The sequence below is a fragment of the Ctenocephalides felis genome, unplaced genomic scaffold (assembly GCF_003426905.1).
Source record: "Ctenocephalides felis isolate EL2017-DRISC unplaced genomic scaffold, ASM342690v1 CF-g0.4_SCAFFOLD_01886, whole genome shotgun sequence".
Taxonomy (NCBI): Eukaryota; Metazoa; Arthropoda; class Insecta; order Siphonaptera; family Pulicidae; genus Ctenocephalides; species Ctenocephalides felis.
The window spans coordinates 98,745,580-98,770,843 of record NW_020538040.1 but is presented as its reverse complement, the minus strand read 5'-3'; the positions used below and the strand labels follow the sequence as shown (position 1 = coordinate 98,770,843).

General features: G+C 29.8%; 3 protein-coding genes across 3 annotated transcripts; all 3 read left to right on the top strand.

Annotated features, from left to right (window-relative positions):
• Positions 1-4,703: 4,703 nt before the first annotated feature.
• Positions 4,704-10,415, top strand: LOC113375581 (vasorin-like). Its single transcript, XM_026615513.1, has 4 exons — positions 4,704-4,796; positions 8,110-8,361; positions 9,556-9,862; positions 9,943-10,415. The coding sequence occupies exons 1-4, from the start codon at positions 4,704-4,706 to the stop codon at positions 10,203-10,205; spliced, it is 915 nt and encodes a 304-aa protein (XP_026471298.1). The 3' UTR covers positions 10,206-10,415.
• Positions 10,416-13,593: 3,178 nt separating this feature from the next.
• Positions 13,594-18,271, top strand: LOC113377729 (ring canal kelch homolog). Its single transcript, XM_026618138.1, has 13 exons — positions 13,594-13,888; positions 14,371-14,526; positions 14,588-14,813; positions 14,967-15,142; positions 15,290-15,386; positions 15,691-15,960; positions 16,227-16,339; positions 16,420-16,597; positions 16,692-16,832; positions 17,115-17,229; positions 17,358-17,572; positions 17,660-17,793; positions 18,130-18,271. The coding sequence occupies exons 1-12, from the start codon at positions 13,824-13,826 to the stop codon at positions 17,756-17,758; spliced, it is 1,851 nt and encodes a 616-aa protein (XP_026473923.1). The 5' UTR covers positions 13,594-13,823; the 3' UTR covers positions 17,759-17,793; positions 18,130-18,271.
• Positions 18,272-21,564: 3,293 nt separating this feature from the next.
• LOC113376865 (HIG1 domain family member 1A, mitochondrial-like) lies at positions 21,565-25,056 on the top strand. The gene is made up of 3 exons (XM_026616943.1): positions 21,565-21,897; positions 22,157-22,242; positions 24,212-25,056. Exons 2-3 carry the CDS (start codon positions 22,158-22,160, stop codon positions 24,397-24,399), a joined length of 273 nt encoding a protein of 90 aa, XP_026472728.1. The 5' UTR covers positions 21,565-21,897; position 22,157; the 3' UTR covers positions 24,400-25,056.
• Positions 25,057-25,264: the final 208 nt, after the last annotated feature.

Sequence of the window (25,264 nt, the reverse complement as noted above, 5' to 3'; positions counted from 1 at the left end):
ACAACTAAACAAATATTTTCAATTTCAAGCATTCAATTAAAGTCTGATTTCTTTAAGTACTAATTATTTATACTAAAAATATAAGTTTGTTCCCCAATCGGATCAATCATTATCAATCATCATCGAACAAAAAACGTAAAAATCCCAAAAAAGTTTACCTGTTAGTATATTTTAATCTCATATGAGATTATTTTTAATTTGTATGTTTATATTTTTTTAGCTACTGTGCTTCCGGCATTTTTCTATTTTTCCATTTTTTTTCGAAGAACAATATTTGCTTAACAAATGCTCTGTTGTAAAGATAAGATTATATTTTTTGACACAATATTTACAAAACCTTATAACGTGTTTTTTTTAATATTACATATTGGGTCTCAATCGGCCAAATGTGTTCCGGTTTTTTAAATATCACAAAAAATTACGTTGTTATTAGAATTGCAATATAAATGCTTCGAGTCTTGAATAAGTAAAATTGGTAGAATTTTCCTCTTGAGATACTCGAGGGTAGCAAAAATTTTGGGGTAAAACCTAAGTGCCTGCATGTAATTTTCTTGAGATTTTTCAATTTTCCAAATTTTTTGATGTATGCATGCTTGTTTGTAGTTATTCTGTAACTGATATCAATTGTTCATAATTTGAATCCGAGTGTGAACAGATTTAAGGCAACCCAAGGCGTTTTCAATATGCAAGCGTTCTATGACCCAAAATTATCTTTTTTACTTATGCACATGAAATAATTCGATATTTTACATAATTTTTAACAATATACATATTTTTTATTCAGATGAAACCCGCGCTGGGCGTGGTGATCCTTGCACTGTTATTTCCTTCGTTTGGAAATGCTTTGGTAGACAATGGTTTACTTTCTTTAATAACCTCAGATGGAAAAAGACCTGGTCGATGCACCTATCATCGAGTTTTCAGACTACCAGGTGTCGATTGTTCTAGAAAAGAACTTCAGCAGATCCCTGCTACTCTGGATTCCGACACTGAGGTAATTATATATATAATATAATAGGTAATTAATAGAAAACTGACAAATTTAAAATACTATCAACATCTTTTCTGTGTTAGATTATGCTTAGCTTTTGGGGTCCTATTTGAAATATTTTGCAAAAACTATTATTTCTCTTATTGTTTTATGCCTTAAAATCGTTTTTGGCAAGAATAGTTTATATATTTATACCTAAGTTTATATATCTTGTATGTATTTGTTCATTAACTTATTTTTTCTGATAGTATTAGTCTTCATTAGTTGGTCAGAAATTGTCATTTGGTGACTCATGTAGATCAAATGAACAGATCTTGATTGATTTAATTAATTTTAACCTCAACGGGTTTTTGTAACAATATATTTTTTTTAATTCTAAATACTTTACATTCAAATACATTTGAATTTTGATTAGAAATTAAAATAATAACCTAATTTTTTTTACTTACTTTCGAAAACATCAAAAAACACCAATTTAATGGGATTGATTGTGCGATTTATATTGATATATAAACAAAAAAATCATATAAAAAGTAACGTCAATCAATACGTCATCAAAAACAACATTGAAATTATTATAAATACGATTATAATTTGTAATTAACATAAAATAAATATATAAAGTTACAAATTAACGTGTTTAAAACAAATTTGGTCCTTCAAAATTCAATCAAACAACCATTGAAAAAGCATTGGTCCTTCGAGCCGGATTTGACGTCCAGCAATCGAAGGAAATCAAAAAATCATCAATCCAAAATCATAAAAAAATCAAGTCAATCAATACGTTATCAAAAACAACATTGAAATTATTATAAATACGATTATAACTTGTAATCAACATAAAATAAATACATAAAGTTACGAGTTAGTGTTTATAACAAACTTGGTCCTTCAAAATGCAATCAATCACTGAAAAAACAGAATTGTCGAATTTATTTCAAATTGAAAATCGCAAAAATTCAAAATTAAAAATAATCTTTAAAATTACATTATTTTGAATTTTTTCGATTTTTAATTTGAAATACTCAACGGGAAAGTTTACATTACTTTACATACTGTTCGACGAAAGTGTCGTTTTCCAAAAAGAAAACAACATTTGAGCTTTACAGAGTGCTGAAAACTACCACTTGAGATGTCAATAAATGTATAAAGGATTTATTATTATGGATTAGTCGGGGCGCTGTATTGAGAATGCATAATATGAAGACCACTAACTCTCTTCAAATTCTTTTACCGGAGATGCCAAGTAAAGAGAAAATCCATGTTGCCAGCTTCTATGATGGTAGGATTTTTCTGTACCTACCTTTTCACTTTACCCATGCCTGTCGTAGCGCTCGACGTAGTCAGTATCAAGTTAATAATGGTTTACTTGTATTCGTATACACATTATATAATATAATATTATTTAGGTTTACTTACATTTCAATGTTTTATTTAAACAAAAACGCCGAAGCACTCGGTCCAGGGAAATGAAAAACGAAGTGAAAAACATCGTGATTTTGCGGGAAACGAATGATTTGGTCGGAAAACTAAACATTTTTCAGAAAATATTTCAAAAAGCATTTGATCCAAGAAAAGATTAAATACGCCAAAGCTCATCAGCAGTTTATTTTTTTTTTTAAAAATAAGTGCAAATAGTTTCTATTAAAGTTAGTTGTTCGGTATTAGGATCCAGATTTCCTAAATTTTGTGGAGCTTTCTGAACAAAATCCAGCGATGCAGCTCTTAAACTTTTTTCAACCCAATCTGCTTGTGCACTCAAATGATATCCTAAAATCAATTTCTATTTAATATGAACTGTCAAACTATAGATCTAAACAACCAATATACAAGTTAGATGCCAAGTGCAATTACACAGGCCAACAAAGAAAATGGTGCAAAAGATTTTAATGCTGTTTTTAAGTATATTTGGGGCGCTGATTTCAAAAATGACATTGTTTTTTTTTTCTATGAGCTTTAGTTTTTAAGATATGATATATAAAGAATAAAAGTACAAAATAGTAATACAATTCAGAATGCTATTTTAATGAGATATATCTACTCGTACATACAAACTTGCAAGACCCATTCGGCCTTAGTTGGGACATTAGTTGACACTGTGAAAAGTTCTTTTCCGTGACGACCTAGAATGGATCTGGTTTCGGCAACTTCTTTCCAAGTTCCTGACTAGAGCTTGCATGGTTTGCAGATGTGAAATCAGCACAAAAAATACTATAAGAATCAGCTCTAACATTTGATGCACCAAACAAAAAAAAATTGTGGGCTTGTGTTATGTTCAGTAAAGTCTGTATTATTTTCACGTGTTTAATCTTTTCTTTGATCTACTGCTGTTTGAATATTTTCTATCAAATGTGGTTTTAGTTTTTCGACCAAATCGTCTGTTACTCGCAAACTCATGTTTCATTTCGTTCTTAATATTTATCACCGAAAGGTTTAACCTTTTTTAAAAAATAAAACATTGAAATATAAGTAATTCTAAATAATATTATATTAATGATATAACATGTAAATACAAATAAAAGTAAACCATTATTAGTTTTATACTGGCTACGTCTAGCGCTATGACGCATGGAGGCATGGCTAAAGTGAAAAGGCAGGTACAGGAAAGTTTGACCAATATAAAAGCTGGCAAAACGGCTTTTTTCTCTATTTGGCATCTCAGGTGAGAGAATCTGAAGATAGTTGGTGGTCCTGGTCCTCATAATATGCATACTTGATTCCCTATAGCGCCCGCTCTACATATAAAATTAAAAACAACCAAGTATCAAATATCAGACGTGAATATTCTTGCACTTATTTTATGAATTTTGAATATTGCTTTGTACAGTTTTAGTTCCCGCGTGTATATAATAGTTTTGTAGTTTTCAGGATCTTCAAATAAATTAAATATTTTTAATCTAACTAACTAAAATATTAATCAATTGATTAATAAATGTTGATTGTTAATTATTTAATGAAAGTCAAAAACATATTCGAATTTTTAATCCATGTGGAACTAAAAATATGTTGGTAGGAAACAATGAACATTTATAAAAAAAATTCAATATATGTTTAATTTATTTTAAAGATCCTAATAATTCTAGAAAAAGCATAAGTATAGATAGATAGATACTTTATTCAAATTCAATATTTACAATTTAAGTCAATACAATTATACAATAATATAACTAAACTAATATCAGTTATGGTTATGAACAACTCTAAGATTAACCTAATGACAATTAATATTTATTTTGGATTAAAAAATTCATTAATTGAATATATAGGCTGATCTATAAGATGTTTTTTAACGGTAGCATTGAAACTATTCCTGCTTTTACTCTTCCACTCATTGGGGAGCCTGTTGTAGATCTCTATACCCAGCTTGTTCCTTTGCGAGGATTTCAGCTTCAGTTTTGGAGGTACAACAGCACACCTGTTCCGCGTGTTGTGGCCATGGACGTCACTCCTCAGTACATGTTTTGTTCTGTCTGCATGGACCGCAATCGCCTGCTGGTAGATGTAAAGGCTGGTAACAGTCAGTATTCTAAATTTAGTAAACAAGGGTCTGCAGTGCTCCCGAGGTGAGGCCCCTCCGATTGCCCTTACAGCCTTCTTCTGTAAATCCATTATCTTGGAAGTATGCACCGAGTGTCCCCATGCCAATATTCCATATGAGAACACAGAGTGAAACATGGCAAAGTAAGCCTCTCGGGCGCATTCCTCATTTATAATGTGTCTAACTCTTCTGATGGCATATATTGATTTTGAGAGCTTAGTACATATTGAATCTATGTGCTTCGCCCAAGTTAGCAGACTGTCCATAGTAAGACCCAAATATTTAACTTCCCCTCCATGCAGCTCCTTATGTCTCCTACTGGAAGTAAAGTTAATATGGACAGTTTTACTATTGTTTAGTACAATTTTGTTGGCTGAAAACCAGTTTTCAACTTGCTTGTGGGCATACTGAATTTTTTCGTTCATATTTGCGATGTTCTCGTCCGCAACCGCCAATGCCGTGTCGTCTGCAAATTGCGTTGTGTGGCAGCTAATGTTCGGTGGTAGATCATTCACAAATATGATAAAAAGAAGTGGTCCAAGAATACTCCCTTGGGCAACCCCTGCATTTAATCTTGCTATCTTACTTCGTTTATTGTTCCATTCCACAAACTGATACCTGTTACATAGGTATGATTTCATAAGTTTAAGGGCTACGCCTCTAAATCCATAATATTCCAGTTTCCTGAGAAATATGTCATGTGGAACACAATCGAATGCTTTGCTGAGATCGCAAAACAGTGCACCACAGTGTTTATGATCTTCCAGTGAATTTGATATAAAGTTCAAAAAGTCTAGCACAGCATCAATTGTGTTAATTTTCTTTTTGAATCCAAATTGATTTTTTACAAAATAATTATTAGCATCGAAGAAGCTTGTAATTCTTAATGCTAACAACATTTCTATAATTTTCGAAAATATTGGCAGTATGGCTATGGGTCTGTAGTTTGCTGCTGATTGACGATTTCCTGATTTGTATAATGGTACCACTCTTGCCAGCTTCATTTTCTCTGGAAAGATTCCTGTGGAGAAAATATTGTTTGCTATCGTGCACAACGGTCCAGCAATGTACTGTGCGACAGATTTTACCATTTTTGTATTAATGCCGAAGGCATCAAACAAAATATATATAAAACAATATATTCTAAATTCATATTACCAGTGCAAAAATATTTATTGATAACAGGGAAGTTTCAGCAATTTGCCTTAAGGAACAATGTCATACACGACCAGTTTTCAAAATCAATTTGGAGATTATCTCGATCTCCACAAATGTACTAATAGACACAGCCCCGTGAATCATTCCAGTTAGTTAATTATTTTTTTAGTACATGTAGGTGCATTCACGTGCATATGGAGAACTCGACGGCCAAGAACTAGAGTGGTTCCATGTCTATATGTATAGGTCATGTTGATTTAAGCCAATTGAGCGGGTCGAGACTCAACTGGCCGATTGTTACGAACTGACCGCCGCCGCTTCATCTTCCTTCATCTCATATTGGGGACAACGGATGCATCGCATCATTTGCGGTTTCCCAAACTTGAGAGATTATCGGACTAGTGGTGCATGGCATCGTGCCATGCCTTAAGGCAAATTGCTGGGACTTGTCGTTCCTTGATTTGAATTTTTTAAAACCTTCACAATTTTTTGAAAACTTCAAAATAATTTGATTTTTAAGACTTTTTAACTTCTCGTTGTGTAAGTTATAGTAATCGCAAAAAATCGAAAAATAAAATTTATATTTATCTTTACGTTTCAAAGGTTTCTGAATATTTTGGCATACCTCACAATCAGAAAAAATGGATATATGTGTGTGTGTGTGTGCGGATACAAATTTTCGTCGACGATTTCGGGAACACCGATCAACCGATTTGAATAATTAAAAAAATATTCGATTTGTATTGATAATGAGACGTGCTGATTAGTTTCTGGCGAAGGCGGGTTTAGCCGTTCCAAAGATACGGGGCAAAAAGTGCCAAAAACGGTAACTCAGTTTGTAAGAGAACGGAGCGTCCGATTTAATTAAAAAAACATTTTACTTGTATTGACAAGATAAAGAACTGATCAAAATTTTGGGAAGGCAGGTCTAGCGGTTATGGATTCTCAATAAAAATAAGTTAAAATTTGCACATTTGGCGGTCAAAAATATTTATTGGGCATATGTACATCAAATTATCAGATATTTTATAGAGATTTTAATAATGTGCACATATTTGTGTAAACTTTTTTGGGTTCCATACCAGAGATTTTAATAATGTGCACATATTTTGTGTAAACTTTTTTGGGTTCCATACCAAGATTTTTAGTTCAGTTAATTTGTAGTTTTTGGCGAAGACAAATCTAGTCGTTCCAAAGATACGGGGCAAAAAGTGCCAAAAACAGTAACTCCGTTTTCAAGAGAACGGAGCGTCCGATTTTAATTATTCAAAAAACATTTTATTTGTATTGACGAAGTGAACAACTGGTATTTTTTTTGGAACGGCAGGTCCAGTGGTTATGGACTCTCAATAAAAATAAGTTAAAAAAATGTCATTTGGCGGTCAAAAATGTTTATTGGACACATATGTACTTCAAATTATCATACATTTTATAAAAATTTTAATATTGTGTACACATTTTGTGTTAATTTTTGTATGATTAAAAAATCATTTGGTTCGTACTCGATGGTGAGGCCTTTTTGCAAAAAGCAATTTTGCCGTTTCGAAGGTATGGAGCGCAAAGGGTGTAAAAACGGTTAAACAGTTTTTGAGAAAACTGATTATCCGATTAGATTAATTCAAAAATCATATTGCTTGAGTAGATGGTGTGCAAAAAATACATTTACAGAAAATTTAGTAATTTTGAGAATTTTCAAAAAAAAAACAATGTTTCAAAAAATTCAAAATTTCGAAATTTTTCATTATTTTCAAAAATTGAAAAAAAATCGAATATTTTCAAAAATTTCCAAATTTTCAAAATATTTAAAAAAACGTTTTTTTAAGTTCAAAAAATTTTAAATTTCGAAAAAAAATTCAAAATTTTCAGAAAATTTCTAAATTATCAAAAAAATCAAATAAAGCACTTATAAATTCACAGTATGTATTTATAATAAATAATCTATTTGAAAATCTTAATCTTAATCAAAACAAATATTGATTATTTTTGTTTCTTACGGTACGAGAAGTTCCAGCAATTTTCCTTAAGGCACGATGCCAAGCGCCCCACTAGTCGTTAGAAGATCTTGAAACGTAAAGATATATCTATAAAATTACAATATTGAAAATACATTATTTTTGTATTTTATTACAACGCAAAGTATACCTTAGCATTTTATCAATTACCATTTGCAAATAGTGTAGATAATTTATTATGCCAAATGACTCACGCAAAATATTGTAGTTTTTAATTGACTCGGCCATGCCTTTAATTAAGGCCAATTATTTCTTAATTTTCAAGCCAATTTGAGACTAATTTTGATAAGCGGCATGTTGACGAGACGATCAATTGCACAATTATTTTCTTGATTAATTATGTCAATCATTATATTGTCACAGTCTAATATCAATTTTTAAAATACCAATTAATTGATGGTCACTTTCAGGTGATGGACGCCTCGTACAATAGGATACGAGAACTACGGAGCGACACTTTCGCTCCATACTCTAGGATGAAGTACTTATATTTAGGTGATAATATGATTCAAACCATCGAAGCAGGTGCCTTCGACACGATGCCGAATTTAGAGGCACTGGATTTGTCGATAAATTCCATATTCACAGTTCCTATGCAAATATTTCAATTGCCATCGTTGAAAAATCTTTATCTGCAGCATAACAACTTGCGAACATTAAGAGTAAGTATTTATATTATTTTTTTAACTTAATTGTAATGTAATTACTTTAAGTAAACGAAGAAATAATATTAATAATACGGGGCATTAGTGGTGCAGTGGTAAGGTTATATTTTAAATATTTCTCTATAAAAAAAGTTAAATCAAGAAACTAAGTTTTTCTGAACTGAATAAATGCGCGTAAGGTTCACACGCTATTGAAGTAAAACTTATTTGCTACTGTATAAGATGGCATTTAAGTAAAAATAAATACATTATATAACAATTGTGAATAATGTTTATTAGTAATATGGTAACACTCGTGTTGCATACATTTATTAGTGTCAACCATTATACACATTAATATAATGATAAATTACAAATTATATATTTGTATTAAAAGTATGTATATTATTCAGAAACAATAATGTAAATAAAGCAATACTTCAAATATGACATGATCGCTTTGTCATTGTAATTAGCATTTAGAAATGAACCTTCATTAGAGAAATGAAGTAATTGCTGATTAATGAATTTTTTAATATTTGTTCACACGATGGATTATGTTAAACAACGCCTAAACAAATATTGTTTTCGAAACTTCACTGATTATGTAATTGTGTTTGAAGAACTTCATGTAATTAAAATTAACGTACATTTATTGACTGCTTGTATTTTTTTACTTTTTCGCTGGCGATATAATCTCATTCTTTGAACAGCTGCAATATCTGTCTTGCCTAAAAAATATTTACCATTTTAATAACTCCAAAGATTTATAGAAACTACGATAATATAGAAATAATTTCTAATCAATAAACTTTATGTTTAGTACACAGCCCAAGTGTTCAATTTGTTTTATTATTTTAAAGGAACAGGGTAAAATATTCTTCTGATTCAGGCATTTTTCATTAAATCAAGATTTGTACTACGATGTAACTTTAAAATGTTTATTTATCGATGCCGATTTACTTGTTGATATCGGTACGCATACAACGTTGATACCGGTGCGCATACAACGACAGATCTCTATTCACATACACGACGGATAATCACAATCGACCCGTATCGAAATGATCTCATCGAGAGCGAATGACGAACATTTCGGACTTCCGTTGCATTTGTACAGATTTACACCCAAGTCGCGCCTAAAAAAGTTTTACTTCAAAAATATTCCTCAATAATTTAAATAAATTTCTTTATATCAATTTCTTTTTTCAGCAAGATCTGAAAGATCTTCAAAAACCGATCAGAGCTCCACTTCAGCGCATTAACTTGGCGTATTGCCGCTTGCAGTTGTTACCGGATTTAGGAATTCTTCCTGATCTGACAGAGTTTAATATATCAGGAAATCCTCTATTATCCTTATTACCTGTTGATATAGCTCCCAGTTGTTCCTTAAAATCTTTGGACATGACTGAAATAAACGTCGATTACTGTAGCTGTTTATTATTGGAAAAATGGTTTAATAATCACGTGCCCAATGTACTACATAGTACAGATGATCTATGTACAGCACCACCAAGAGGTAAGATTATATTTTATATTATACTAACCTATATTTTTTTATAGTAATGGCTGATAAATCTGCAATAAAATCTTTACCAGGTTACACATACTGTGCTGAAGATATAAAATTAAACGAAACAAACGTTCTATATGATACTTGTCAAGAGATGATTTTGCATCGAAAACTGGAATACAATGCCAAAATGATCTGGATCATAGTCGCTTCAACAATTGCTACCGTACTTCTTACTTTAGGATGTGTCTTGTACGCTTTACACAAACGTAATTCAAGGAAACGACACAGGACTCTTAAAACAAACCAGTTGAATAATGGAAATTTAGAGGCATTATTAAACAAATAGTGTCGTGTTTATAATAAATAAAGACTGATTATTAAATCGAGTATTTAAATATCAGGTTAATTTATAACTTGCCAAAGATTTGTGCCATTAGTCCTGCTTCAACAAATTAAATGCATAGTGGCACACGTGATAACTTCTCATTTAAGTATGTTAGGAATGTATAATTTAAATTTTTGTTATAATTTAATCTTTGTATACCACTATTAATAGAGGGCGAGTTAAAATTGTTCTTATACTAAATATAATGTATTTATAAATTTGTACATTTATATAATTTAATAAAAAAAATATTTCATTAAAAATTGCAGTATATGTGTAATAATTTATTAAAATTTATTATGTCATAAGTTGACGCATATAATTAAATTAATACTTTTTTCAGTCGAGGATATATATAAATAATTTATGTTTAAAAAAAATGTTAAAAAAAGGTATTTTTATTGATCAAATATATTGAAATTATAATAATCTTATAGTAAATAATATATTTAGATTATTCTAATAATATTATAACATAATCTAAAAAATAAAATTCATTTTTATATAAATCTTTATTAATATAAAAGATCATGTGTAAAAAAAATATTTTCAATATTAGTCTAAAGATTTAATATTAGAAATAAATTTGAAAGCTGTGTTAGAAGAACCTGCCAAGATAAGTTATTGTCATTATTCATGTATTTTGTATAGTTTGATAAAATATTATGTATTAATAAGTATATTAACAATCGTTATTTACATATCATCATCATCACATCATAAGTTTACAAATCATTTTAATTTAGTTTGTGAAATAACAGTTGAAAGATATTTAATAAAGTTAAAAATTAAAATGTACTTGCTGTATTATAAATGTACATAATTAATTAATTTTATAAAACCTTAATTTTATTAACTTTAACCTTAAAATACACTGAATGTTAATAAAACACATTTAAATATTTGTTTATTAACTTCCCGAAGGAGAAGTTTGTTTTCATCAAAAAATCCGATTTGCTAATTTTATGTTTTCTCGACGGTTCAAGCCATTCTGAATCGAATAAGACCAAATTTGGAAAAAGTATGTGTGTGTGTGTATGTGAACAGAATTTTTTGCCGTAAATCGACGTTTTCTCGAAAACGGCTGGACCGATTTCCAAAAATCAAATTCAAAACCCGTTCGATAGGTATTGGTTGGGAATCGTGCTGACTAGTTTTTGATAAAGATCGGCCGGGGCGTTTTCTTGTAATAAAGTGTTAAGGTGCGCCACACCTAACGAACGAACACGAACGAACATGTCGAACAAGAAAATACAAAGAAGAACGAACAGGAACACGAACGAACGCGAAAAATTCCAAACGAACTTGAACAAGCGCAGTGAGCGCTTGAATTTTCCTTGTTCGTAGATGTTCCGTGAAACGTCAGTTTTATTATTGATATGGATGTAAGCTTTAATCATACGGCATTTTCACTGGTTTTTGTGTGATTTTTGTTCGTGTATATTTTGTAAATATACTGTAAATAAATTATTCAATTAATTTCACTCAGTTTTTGTATTTAATATTTATATTTTGAGTCGTTTTCTTTCCTCAGCATTCATATTCGGAGCAAGCTGAACATTCCAGACTTGAGCTAACTATACTCAATTTTCAAACTCTCGTCCTCAACATATATGTTGAATGTCTATGTATGATAACAAGTTTAATATTTACTTGTAAAGACTGCAATTTCTTCTTTACTGCAGCTTCTGACATCCCAAACGTTTTGCCTACACTTTCCCAAGCATCGTTTTTTTTCTAATAATTTTATAAAAAGGGTCTTTAGTCTCCCATATTATAGGAAACTTTTCTATTTCATTTATGAATGATAAAATTACGTCATTTGACTATTTCATAATTTATTCAAAATTTTCAAACTGTACACAATAATTAAAAGTAAATATTATTAAAATTTTCAAACTGTACACAATAATTAAAAGTAAATATTATTAAATTATTAAAATTATTATTAAATTATTAAAAAATTATTATTAAATTATGAAAATTATTAAAACAAAAATGTTCGTCTGCGTTCGTTGAGACGTCCACACTGCACATACGAGTTCAAACATGAATGAACAATTCCCTTTGATGTACCGACAAGTTGCGGAACATTGCTCGCCATGTTTGTTTATGTTCGTTCGTGATCGTCGTGGCGTCCACACTATGCTGTTGGCGTTCGTTCTGGTGCGTTCCTTTATGTTCGTTCGTTAGGTGTGGACGCACCTGAACATTGCTCGCCATGTTTGTTTATGTTCGTTCGTGATCGTCGTGGCGTCCACACTATGCTGTTGCCGTTCGTTCTGGTACGTTCTTTTATGTTCGTTCGTGTTCGTTCGTTAGGTGACACACCTTTAAAAAATTTCTTTTCGGCGATTTTAATGATTTTTTTTGACGGTAGATACAATAGTCTTATAGATCATACTAAAATATTACGGCCCTACGACAAGTCGTTTAATTTTAAAAAATCTTCAAAGTTTGCAAAAATTAGTATCTTTTTTTTGGCATTTGTCAAAATTAGACCTTCCATCGACGTTTTCTCAAAAACGCCTGAACCGATTTTAGAAATTTAAAAGGCATTTGATGTATCTCAATGAGGACTATCGTTTGTCAGATGTTTTGTGCGATGATCTGCCAAGCTGTTTCTTTGTAATTTAGAAAAAAGTGTTAAACTTTTCGTCCGAATCGATTTTAAAAGATCAAAAACTGTTCGAAAGATATTAGTTGGGTATGATACTGTTAGTTTTACATGAAAATGTACGGAGCCGTTTACTTACTTGTAATTAAATGTTGAAAAAAATTTAAGCCGATTTTTATGGAACTTTTTTTGGCGATATATATCATGATCTTATAGAATTTACTGAAATATTACGACCTTACAACAAGTAGTTTAATCTTAAAAATTCATCGAAGTTTGAGAAAATGAGTAGTTTTTTGACGTTTGTTAAAATTACTTGGTATAGAGTACATACTTGGTTTTAATAAACATACTAAACCATTAAAGCTTTTCAAAAACTGGTTCAATTATAAAAATTGTTGATTTTGGAAAATTTGAAAATATGTACTCGGTTAACGTGATCAATCGTGTTCAATTATGTGTAATAAATCCACTCAGAATACTTTTAATCACTTATAAATTAATTATATTTTATTGATTAAGTCGATTATTTACACATATCGGTAAGTTCATGTAACTTGTCTCAAGGCTAAATACCAATACCAACTAGTTATCTGTCCTATGTCCTGTCCCGCTCAAATTCAAATGGATATTTGAAAGCTAAGAATCTCTTATCAAGATCGAGTGTCATATCTAGTTCTTGTGTCTTGTTGTGCTACTGTGCTCTCACTCTCGCAGAGTATCAAGCTTTTTGTCAAATCATACAACAAATGTCTGTCCATTCATTGTTAATATTTTTTAATAAACCTTTTATTTGAAATACAATTGTGATTTTCCACAAGTTTTATTTGTAAACAAATATTTCAACTTGTATTTTAATGTTTGTTCAAGTGTGAATCAATAACGATATTTCACATATGTGATTTATCTAGCACTTTTAACTGCGAAACATTGTTATTTTACAAACGAAAAAATTTAGTTTTATGAGAATGGACAGGGACCAGGCGGCGAATCCTGGTTCGGGGGATGCTGCAGTTGACAGGGGAAGGTGAATATTGTTTGATTTTCAAATAAATTGTGCAGTTTTGTATTTTGACATATCATTCAAATGTTTCAACATTACTTACGTTGTTGTTTTTCTTGTCGTTGGTTTTTGCGCGTTATTTTATCTATTTTTGATTTCAAATGCGTTAAGTTTATTTAAACTATATTGATTGACGTTTGCTGTCCGAAATGAGACATGTTAATTGAACTAAGGTTCATTTAATCTAAAAGCTTAATATTTATTCAAATTTTGTTCATCATATTATTTTAATTATTTTATTAATTATCTATGTCAAAATTTAATTATTTTTGTAAAAGTTGTGTAATAGAACGCAAGGAATTAATTCTGTTTTTTTATTATATATATTTATATTCAATAATTTATAATATATTATAATTTTATTTCTGAATTATGAAACTTTACAGGTACAGGTATAAAAATATAATTTTTCTCACATTGCATCATCACATTGTATTATCTTTTAGCTGCTTGATGCTACGCTATGCAAGTCAAAATTCTTTGGATGAAAGCTCGCAGAAGCAAATTTCAAGGCCTAGTGACAAGGAAAAAGTTGCTGGCTCATATAGAAAAAAATACTCTCATACAAACAGGGCATTTGATTGCATGAATAGCATGAGGAGGTAAAATCATCATAAAGACTTGCTTTAAATATTATATGATTAACCTTTTCTATTCATTTAGACAAAATTTGCTTTGCGATGTTGTATTGGTTGCTGACGGTGTGGAAATACCCGCACATAAAATTGTATTGGCATCTTGCAGTCCTTACTTTTATGCCATGTTCAGTGGCTTTGAGGAAAGTCATCAAGGACGAGTCACACTTCAAGGCGTGGATCATGTAGCATTAGAATTATTAATCGAGTATGTTTATACCACAGTGGTTGACGTGACTGAAGATAATGTACAGGTATAAAAATATAATATTTCTCAACTGTGTGTTAATAAAATATATCAGAAATATATTTTGTTTCCATTTTTTTACATTTACAATTAACATTACTTTTTATAGTTTATAAACATTTTTATTGTGTTTTAATAGTTTTTTTTAAATTATTTATAGGTTTTGCTAACAGCGGCAAATTTGCTTCAACTAACTGATGTACGTGATGCATGTTGTGACTATTTGCAAACTCAACTGGATCCAAGCAATTGTCTTGGAATCCGGGATTTTGCTGATATGCATGGATGTATTGAACTCGTGACATATGCTAACTCTTATATTGAACAACATTTTGTGTAAGTGATGAATAATCATTATTATTGTAACCATTATAATCTAGAATCAAATGTTCTGTTTATGCATTGCAATTTTTTTTCTAATTCAATTTCTTGTATATATTTTACTTATCTTATTATACCTGGTAATATTTTTTTTTAATTTAGTGAAATTGTGAAATGTGATGAATTTTACAATCTACAACATGATCAACTGGCTAAGTTAATAAGGAGTGATAGATTACAAGTTCAATCAGAAGAAACAGTAAGTAAATTCTTGTTATTTATGTAATGTTTTGCAAAAAGCTAATATTAAGATTAATAATATGTTTCAAGAAAATATACACTTATATTACATTAGCATATTTAATTCACTATTGTTTTTTAATTACCAATCCATGATCTCTTATACCAGACACCCCTGTCTGACTGAGATATGGAAATATATATTGCTAATTAAATTAAAAAAAAAAAAATTTGGCATATACTATTTGTAGCAAATCTATTAAATAAAATAAGTTTAATTCAATACAGGCTGGGTATTCATTTTAGTTTCATGATATTTGCAGGTTTTTGAATCAGTTGTAGCCTGGATACAATACAATCCTGATCAAAGAACAGACTGGCTGGCAGAACTAATGGAATGTGTACGCTTACCATTATTATCACAAGACTATTTAGTACAACATGTTGAAAATGAACCACTTCTAAAAGGAGATTTGCGATGCAAAGATTTGCTAATTGAAGCCTTAAAATATCATTTGTTAAAAGGTGAACAGAGAACTTCCACATTTAACACCCCTAGAACTATTCCTAGACAGCCACTTCGTTTACCAAAGGTATGGTGAATAAATGCAAATGCTGCATTATTTTCAATTATTAAATCGGCTGGTTAATAACAATACTTTTTTTTTATTCTCTATTTTATTTACAACTGTCCAGTTAAGGACATTTAGTAAATTTAGGGAATTTACAATTGTCAGCCGTAAAAGGACATTGCATACTATATTGACATGTTGGAAAAACAACTATTGAGTTGTTTATAATAAAAATACTTTTAAGATATAATTTCTATTTCATAATTTCATTCCACTTTATTTTCAAGGTTTTACTGGTTGTAGGAGGGCAGGCACCAAAAGCAATTCGAAATGTGGAATGTTATGATTTACGAGAAGAGTGCTGGTATCAAGTTGCTGAGATGCCCACTAGGAGGTGCAGGTATGTATTAAAAATTAAGATATAAGATTTATGTTACATCTACTATAAAACTTCAACCCTTTTATGTTTAATATATTTAGAGCTGGCTTAGCAGTGCTTGATGATCGAGTTTATGCTGTGGGTGGGTTCAATGGATCTCTTAGGGTAAGAACAGTTGATGTTTATGATGCTGCAACAGATCAATGGGCAACTTGTCCTAGTATGGAAGCTAGGAGATCTACTTTAGGAGTTGCTGTTCTGAATAACTGCATTTATGCGGTAGGTATTTTAATTATTTATACCAATTTATTATGTTACTAATCCCTTAATTCTAATTATAATTCTCATTTCATGGTTACAAAAATTATTTCAGGTTGGTGGTTTTGATGGCTCTACTGGCTTGAGCTCTGCCGAAATGTTTGACCCAACATTGAATAAATGGAAATTTATTGCCCCGATGTCCTCAAGAAGAAGTTCTGTTGGAGTTGGTGTTGTCAATGGCTTATTATATGCTGTGAGAATGTTTAAATACTTCTTAGTACTTTTGTTTTTATTGATTTTATTTTATTCTTGAATTTTAGACATATTTTTAAAACAATTGTGCTTGGTATATTGATATTTATATAAAAGTCTTATGAAATGTTGCAGTAATATTTAAGTAATGCATTATTTATTTCAATTAATGATTAATTATATAAGGTTCTATAAATAGTGAAATGAGATTTAAGATAATAATAATATATATATATATATATATATATATATATATTTATTTATTTATTTATAATAAAATTAGGTGGGTGGATATGATGGGGCTTCTCGACAATGCTTGAGCTCTGTTGAGTGCTATAACCCTCAAACAAATTCATGGTCACAAGTTCTTGAAATGTCTGCTAGAAGAAGTGGTGCAGGTATGGAAGATTATGATAATAATTCTTTGTTGTATAGTTTAATTTGGATGCATGGCTAATGTACTTGCTTATAAGGCCAAAATAAACAAAAACGTTTATGTAATATGGAATTGTTCATGCATTTTTAGGTGTAGGCATATTGAACAATATTCTGTATGCCGTGGGGGGACATGATGGACCTTGTGTGAGAAAAAGTGTAGAAGCATATGATTATTTATCAGATACATGGAGACCAGTCGCTGATATGGCGTTATGCCGCAGGAATGCTGGAGTTGTTGCTTTAGGTGGCTTGTTGTATGTTGTTGGGGGTGATGATGGAACATCTAATCTGTCGTCTGTTGAGGTTTGAAATGCTTTAATTGGCATAAACAAGCGTGAATTTTTTATCTTAGATTATTGCTTGAAATTTATTGCCTGTTTCTTATTCTAGGTTTATAATCCAAAGAATGATTCATGGACAATGCTCTCATCATCCATGGGTATTGGACGCAGTTACGCTGGCGTTGCAATAATAGATAAGCCCATGTGAGATATAGCCAGTGTTGCTGGACTGCAGGTTGCTAAGTAAGTAACTAACTAATATATTGTGTGAAGAGCTCAGAAAGCAGCTTATAAATTATTGTATCAACTCCTTTTGTTTAAACACACTACATGTTATGCTTTATATTTTTATTAAATTCATGCTTGAATTCAAAAGACATAGCCCTTTTCTTTGGTCCCATTGTTATAAAAATGAATAATATTTAGTAAATGTACAAAAAGTAAAAAACGCAAAACTCAACATATATAACAATCACTATTAACGTATAGTTAAAATTTCAAACATCAAAATAATCCTAAATATCTTCATGTGAGTAATTACTACACAAATAAAATATATACATATTTTTCTAATTTGAGGTATGCCAATATGGGAGAAAGTAGTCATCCGGAAGGTGCAACTGGATACACTACATGTATGGAGAAATCAAGTGGCGTGCATTATGAAAATATTTATGAGAGCATTGATGTCAACCTGCAAAATAGCAACACGACCGCTGAAGGTCAATATAATAATACCACTAGCACCAATAACATGACTGATAAATATAACTACCCTGGACCTAGTAATAGTAATTATGATGTGCCCCGCTCTTACAAACATATGCTGTTGAATGATAGAATGGCCCAAAATTATCCTTCAAATAACACATTACCTTTTCATGCACAACATCCTGCAATTAAGAAAAAAACGGATGAAGTGGAATATGCAAATACAAAAATACTTAATCTGGATGAAAAGTATGAGAACCTTTATGACCCTTTACGCAAGTTGTGTCCTCGTACGACAGTTTATGGTAGGTTGGATATAATTGGTCATGGGTTTGGAAGAATAGAACGCCACTTAAGTTCTTCATGTGGCAATATTGATCATTACAGTTCAGCGAATAGTAGTACGGGATCTAAACATACTCATGAAGCATCAGGTGAGCGATTGTATGCAAATATACAACCACAAACTTCTCAAAATCTGTCAAAGAAAAATAAAAACTGTGATGATGTAGTTACCAACCGAGACATATCACCACCAAGTGGAAGTTCTCAAGCCAGTGCTAGTCGAAAAAGCACAACTGGTACAATACCAAAAATTAAAACATTAACTTTATTAAAAAAACCGAAACGAAAATCTGAAAAGGAATCTCAATATGTTGCAAATAATCAGAACAGTGATTTGCTTTTTAACAATGATTATGTGAATGATATCTCAAATTCTTCAAATAATTGGGTTTTATTAAATAAGTGGTTGCCCTTATGGGTAGCAAATTCAAATTCACATAATCAGTACAATATTATGGATCTGAATTTAATGTTTTCAAGGCAATGCGATTGTCACTTAATGCACTGCCATGGTAGTAATAGTGTTATACAATACTCTGCATGTGACAATTTGGATAATTATGAAACAATTGATGCACCATATAGGAATGAACAATTGCCAGAGGATGAACCTTCAAAGAACAATCAAGGAAAAACAAATAGTGACGAAAATTCTCGAAGCAATGATTTAAATGTTCCAGAATCATCAAATAAACCAAATGAAAATATGGAACCTCAAAATAATTGAGCAAATTTCTTTTAAACATGGTATTTCCTATGAAATATACTACTTAATATATTGACTAATAAATGTTTAACTAGTAATTATATATATTATATGCGCATATATGGACTTGTGATTTTTCTTGTAGCAACCGATATTTACTACAAATTATATTATGGTGGTATTACATTGATTGTGATTGTGTTCAAATAAAATTTTAAACTGTACATTTAAATTTTAGAATAGTTTTAATAATATATGTGTAAATATAAATTACAGTTTTTTATTTTATTTTATTTTTTCATTTACAAAATAAAATGTGATAGGCTATAGGGCTGAACAAGTAATTCACTAATGAAGCTAGTAAGAAGTAAGACAATATAGGGTGATATTCAAGCACTTTATTCAGATGCGAAGTTATAAATAAAAAATATTGCACGAAGTAATTTCATCAGTGTTCTTCTAATAAAATGTAGAGAAATACAATCTTCAAGGTAATCTTCAAGCACTTCAAGGTAATCTTTCAGATGGAAAGTTAAGATATTGGGGTTTTCATCGGTGTTCTAATAAATGTGTGTGGAGTAGTACAATGTTCGAATTTTAAGACAACGGCATAAACTGTGTAAAAACCTAAAAATTCTGCTTTTTTCAGTTTACTAAAATCAATTGTAGCATTTACACTAAATTCTATTATAAATACTTGAATGGTCTATGGAGCTGGTTAGTTGGCTTTCGAATTACTTTCCTTAAACAATTTAAATTTTGTAGTTTTACCTTTAGTTGTATTATTTTGTTTTAGAAATGTGTTAGTGCTTTATATTGATACTAAGTTAAGAAAAAGGCTGTAATATCCACTGACTATTGAATACAATTAATCTTGATAAATAACTTTTAGAGTAACGTCGGTCGTTCCAAAAGTGTGATACAAAATTTAAAAAATGTATGTGGTGGTCATGGGAGGTAAATAAAGAACAAATGAGCTTTATCCCGTTTTAATGTTTCTCGCACTCAACAGAGAGTCTATGTGCCCAAATGCATCACTCTTCCTAAAATATTGATATCTCTTTTTATAATGCACGTACTTACGTTTAATATTTCTTTTATTATATGTTGTGAAAACATTGCTGTGATTTAGTTAAAAATATACTTTGTACGCGTATATTTTGTTCTTCTTACATTTATTCGAATTAATCAGATTTATTTTTTCTATATTACGTATTTATTAGGCTTACACAGAATATTCGGTTACTATTCGGTATTCGGTATATTCGGCAATCATTCAATGGTTATACACATGAATTGTATCATCAATACAATAAAGTCAATCTAAGCATTTCCAAATGAAAAAGCTGTTATCGGTTCTTCATCGCAAAATATACAAACAATATTTTTGATCATTTTTTATTTATTTTATTATGATTAGCATTCCTAATATATAAGAAATAATATTAAATTTATAAAAAAATATTAAAAGTTTAATAAAGAAATAATTGAAAATACATTTACATATACGTATGTAAAAAATCCGTTTGAAAAAATTTAAATATACGTATGATTTATTTCCCTTCACTTATAGTATTCAAGTATGATCCAAGTATTCGGTATTCGGCCGAATAGTATAATTTGTACCAAATGTACTGAATAATAAAGAGTAACCGAATAGTGGTTGCAAGTCTATGCATGAAATGTGAATAAATATCTAGAGCGTTAGTAATTTAACAACTGTAAATAGTAATTACATGAATACCAACGAGTTTAGGAGCTAAAAACCTGCTGAATAGTTGCCGAATATTCGGTATTCGATATCCGGAGCATGCCGAATATTCGGTATTCGTCGCCACCCTAGTATTTATATAAATCTTATCTAGAATTGAATTTAAGAGTAATTACATTAAGTAAGATTACGTACGAGTACGTAACTATGGCATGTGCTACAATTAGTGGCGCCTCTATGGATTGCGGAAACAATTAAAATTATTAAAATTGCGACTTATTTATACTTATTTTGTCTATTTCTTTTAGAGGGCGGTTTAACTCTCGACTTTTTTGCACAAATTTTATTTTATAAAGTATTAAATAGATAAGGAAAAATATATCTCTAATATAATAATAAGTTTTTTAATTTATGTTAACTTTAAAAAGATGAAATCATAATAAAAAGAAGAGTATAAATATGGGTGAAATATTTTGCCATTTACCAATAGGGCAAAATTAATATATTATTATTAATGTATTGCATAAGATATATGTGATTGAATTTATTTATTAGCTCGTGTCGCAAAGTGTTTAAATCGTGAGATAATCACGGCATGTGTGATGCGAGTAATTTCCAAAGTTTTCCATTTAGTGACCTTGAGAGACGAACGTTAATGAAGATGACGGCAGATATTCAATGTCATGCGGCGAATGGCACGCATCCAAAATTCGCGAAATCAGCACTCTTTGCTCCCGTTCCTCGCTTATGTCAAAAACTGCACAATTCGCGTGGAACAGATATTATTTAAAGAATATTATTATTAATATTATTTGAAACTTAAATAGTCAATTCAAGTGTTATTTGGTGCTCAGGGGAAAGGAATATTTAACAAGTGAGTATGCTATTAGAATCAATTTAAATTACATTGATAATTTTTTAACCGCATGCTTCAGATTTTGACATTGAACCTTAATAGATATATTAAAGTATTTCAGAATAAAATTAATTTCAATTTGATATCATTTTATAATGTATAACTTTTTTTAAAAGAATATATTGACTTTTTATTATATTGATTTTTGTTTGAAGATATTAACATTATACTATATTATGTATGAATGATGTAATACATGAATTCTTGTATAATTTAGGATGACAAGCAACCAACTTGTGTATGAGGAACCTGATGGCAGTAAATTGTCACGTAAAGCAAAGGAGTCTCCATTCATGGTAGCAGGTTCGTACAAAAATTATATTTTAATCACTTTTAAAAATAGGTTATTTTTACTTTGTCAGAATAACCTTATAAGCATAGTGCTTTCTAAGGGGCGCACCTAGTGTGAAATTTTCAATAAATCGAATTTTGAATTTTTTCATATTTCGATAGGTTATACCTTTAAAAATAACATACTAAAATTTTAAATCGATATCTTAAATAGTTTTTGAGTTACAGACATTTAAAAGAGTATATATATATGTATAGAGTATACAGTATAATGATCATTTTATCTTTAAACGCGTTTTTCTCAAGATAGCATTTTTTTAATTTGCTGCAGTGATTACTCGGAGACAAATAATTCGATCGCTAACGAATTTTTTCTGCATCTCTTCTATGTAGTTCTTCATACCATGACCCTTCAGTTTTTTGCTCTGTTAAAAAATCGAATTTTATGACCAAAATTTAACTTTTTTTTCCAACATGCCGCCATTTTGTCAATTTTTCATTTTTTTGTTCACCCGAGGGTCATCGTACAGACAATATGTTTTAGTTTAACAAGAATTTTTTTTTTATGTTGTATCAACGGAGAAGGCTGCAATTATCCCAGCAGTGGAGCACCTTTTTTTTGGCCTCGCCGGAGATTGCGTTTGATTTCAAAAATATTCAATATTTTATTTCAATGAATTTACTATGTATTCTTAAAACATGTATAAATATTATACCCTTAAAATTTTAAGTAAATGGATTCGCTAGTTTTTTTTTAAAAAAATTCCCATGAATGACCTTTCTTTAGGTTGTCGCACTAGGTGTGCCCCTTAATATTAGTATTATATAAATATGTTTTCCAAAGTATTTGTTACCAGATGTATCATAGAACATTGATATAATTGTTTTCGAGTAATCGAGTTAGCTTTATTAAATTTTATAATGAATTTTTGAAGCAAAGTAATCATTTCATGTGCCTTGTTTCAAGGTGACAATATTTTTTTAAATCAAACTTGAAACGGCAATTGAATTTTGCAATTAAACAACGGGTCTGTTGGTTTCATGCTAAATAACTTTAATATAATTTAAAATAACAAATACCATTTAAGGATACAATAAAAATTAGTTGTTGTTAAATATATCAATTTTTTGAGTTTTAGTAAGAACTCAATTGTTCAATTATATGCAATATTATCTTATATTTTTGGATCTATTATGTTCTTTTTTTTTACTTTTAAACCTTCTATTAAATTCTGTCAATTTTTTCTCATAAAATTACCTTGAAAAAATTAGCACTTGTGCCAGGTAGTCATTTTGTTTAAAAGTAGTTTTTACTAATTTTCATAAAATTTGAAATTATTGATGTGAGAGGCTATTTTAACTTGTCTTCAGAATTTTTGCATTAGACAATTTTATCGATGCTTAAATCATTTTTAATTATTTGATGGATTGTTGCAATTTTATTATTAATTGCCAAAATACAAATTAAACTTATACTTTTTGAAAATCCGGGATGATGCGGGACAAAAGATCTAAATCTGGGACAAATATAGATTTTAGAAAACTCGGGACATAATAAGGTGCAAATCCGGGAATGTCTCGGCCAAACCGAGAAGTATGGTCACCTTACTTGTATGCATATGTTCTAAATCAATGATATTTAATGTCCCTATTTATTTTTCAATATATTTTTTTAATTTAATTTTTGTTTTTTTAATTGTTAACCTTAATTGTTATACAATTAAGGTTATAGTATGTTCTTCTATGGTTCTATTATATTTATTATTACTTAACATATTATTATGATGTTAATTTATGTGTATTCACTTTGTGAAGAAACCAATACTCACATTTTCCAATTAAAATATTCATTTTATGAAATATTCTGACTTTTTCTAGATTATTGTTGTTGGAATTGATATATAATCTAGAATTGTTTCTATTGTCTGAATTTTTCAAATTTTCATTTATTATTCATTGATTTTGTAATTGCTTGTTTCAGGTCTTTTTGGATTAATTGGGATATGTGCTGTTGGTGCTTACAAATACAGAACTAAAGGCCAAATGAGCACTAGCATATTTCTTATGCAGCTTCGAGTGGCTGCTCAAGGCACTGTTGTATCTTGTCTTACATTAGGTTTAGCTTATAGTATGGTTCAGAAATATTGGCTGGATAAAAAGCAAGATTAATACAACTCACGGTTAGATAACGAATTTTGACAGAGTCTCTATAAGCAAAAAAACTTCAGTTATGTATGATATAATATTTGCTCTTTACCAAAGCAATTATTTAAAATTATCAAATCAATTCAATATTTACTTTGCACGCTAGCAGTGCCTAGATATTAAGAATAAAAATAAATCTAATGCACCTCAGTACAATTATTCAAAAAATTGCATATAATATAGTTACCAACAAATAACTATTTTTCTTATATGTAATGGTTAATTAAGGTATCTGCTAAATTCAGAGTTACTTTGAATGTGGAATGTAGGAGCATTAGATAAATATAAATAGTAATTTTTTTAATTATTGAATGGGAATCTTGCATATGATAGTTGCTGCATGATGACAAATTTTTAGTGTATCTGATAATTTGCAGTAGATAAAAAGAGAAAACATGTAAGATTTCTATTTGAATGTGTTTATTTTGTATCGAATAACTCAAATTTTTCCTGGAGTGAAAATGTTCGATAACTTAGGCTTATGGAGTCTCTATAGGATTAGTGTAGGTTGAAGAATGCTTTTAGAATGGCTGATGTTGTTTGTGTTATCTGTCCAAATGTTATTTAGAATTCCTCGTAAGGTTGAATTCAAAATTTAAATATTTATATCAGTATAAATTTGACTATTTTTTAATGTTTTATTTAATTATTAAATTTAATTTTATCATCTTGTACATATATGCATATTTGTTACATTTTAGCATGAAGTCTTTGAATTTGTTGTATAAATGTACAAAGGTTCTAATTTAGTCTTCAATATTCTTGATTTTTTTTTTAAATGCTTTTACCATACTCAACTCTCGTGTTATGTCTATTATGTTTGAAATAT

Bases quoted from the DNA above. Each gene is read 5' to 3' on its own strand.
- LOC113375581 (XM_026615513.1), top strand. From the start codon at position 4,704: ATGTGTCTAACTCTTCTGATGGCATATATTGATTTTGAGAGCTTAGTA. The intron at 4,797-8,109 runs GTAAGACCCAAA...GGTCACTTTCAG, and splicing joins AAGTTAGCAGACTGTCCATA to GTGATGGACGCCTCGTACAA. The intron at 8,362-9,555 runs GTAAGTATTTAT...TTCTTTTTTCAG, and splicing joins ACAACTTGCGAACATTAAGA to CAAGATCTGAAAGATCTTCA.
- LOC113377729 (XM_026618138.1), top strand. From the start codon at position 13,824: ATGAGAATGGACAGGGACCAGGCGGCGAATCCTGGTTCGGGGGATGCT. The intron at 14,814-14,966 runs GTATAAAAATAT...AATTATTTATAG, and splicing joins TGACTGAAGATAATGTACAG to GTTTTGCTAACAGCGGCAAA. The intron at 17,573-17,659 runs GTTTGAAATGCT...TTCTTATTCTAG, and splicing joins CTAATCTGTCGTCTGTTGAG to GTTTATAATCCAAAGAATGA.
- LOC113376865 (XM_026616943.1), top strand. From the start codon at position 22,158: ATGACAAGCAACCAACTTGTGTATGAGGAACCTGATGGCAGTAAATTG. The intron at 22,243-24,211 runs GTTCGTACAAAA...TGCTTGTTTCAG, and splicing joins GTCTCCATTCATGGTAGCAG to GTCTTTTTGGATTAATTGGG.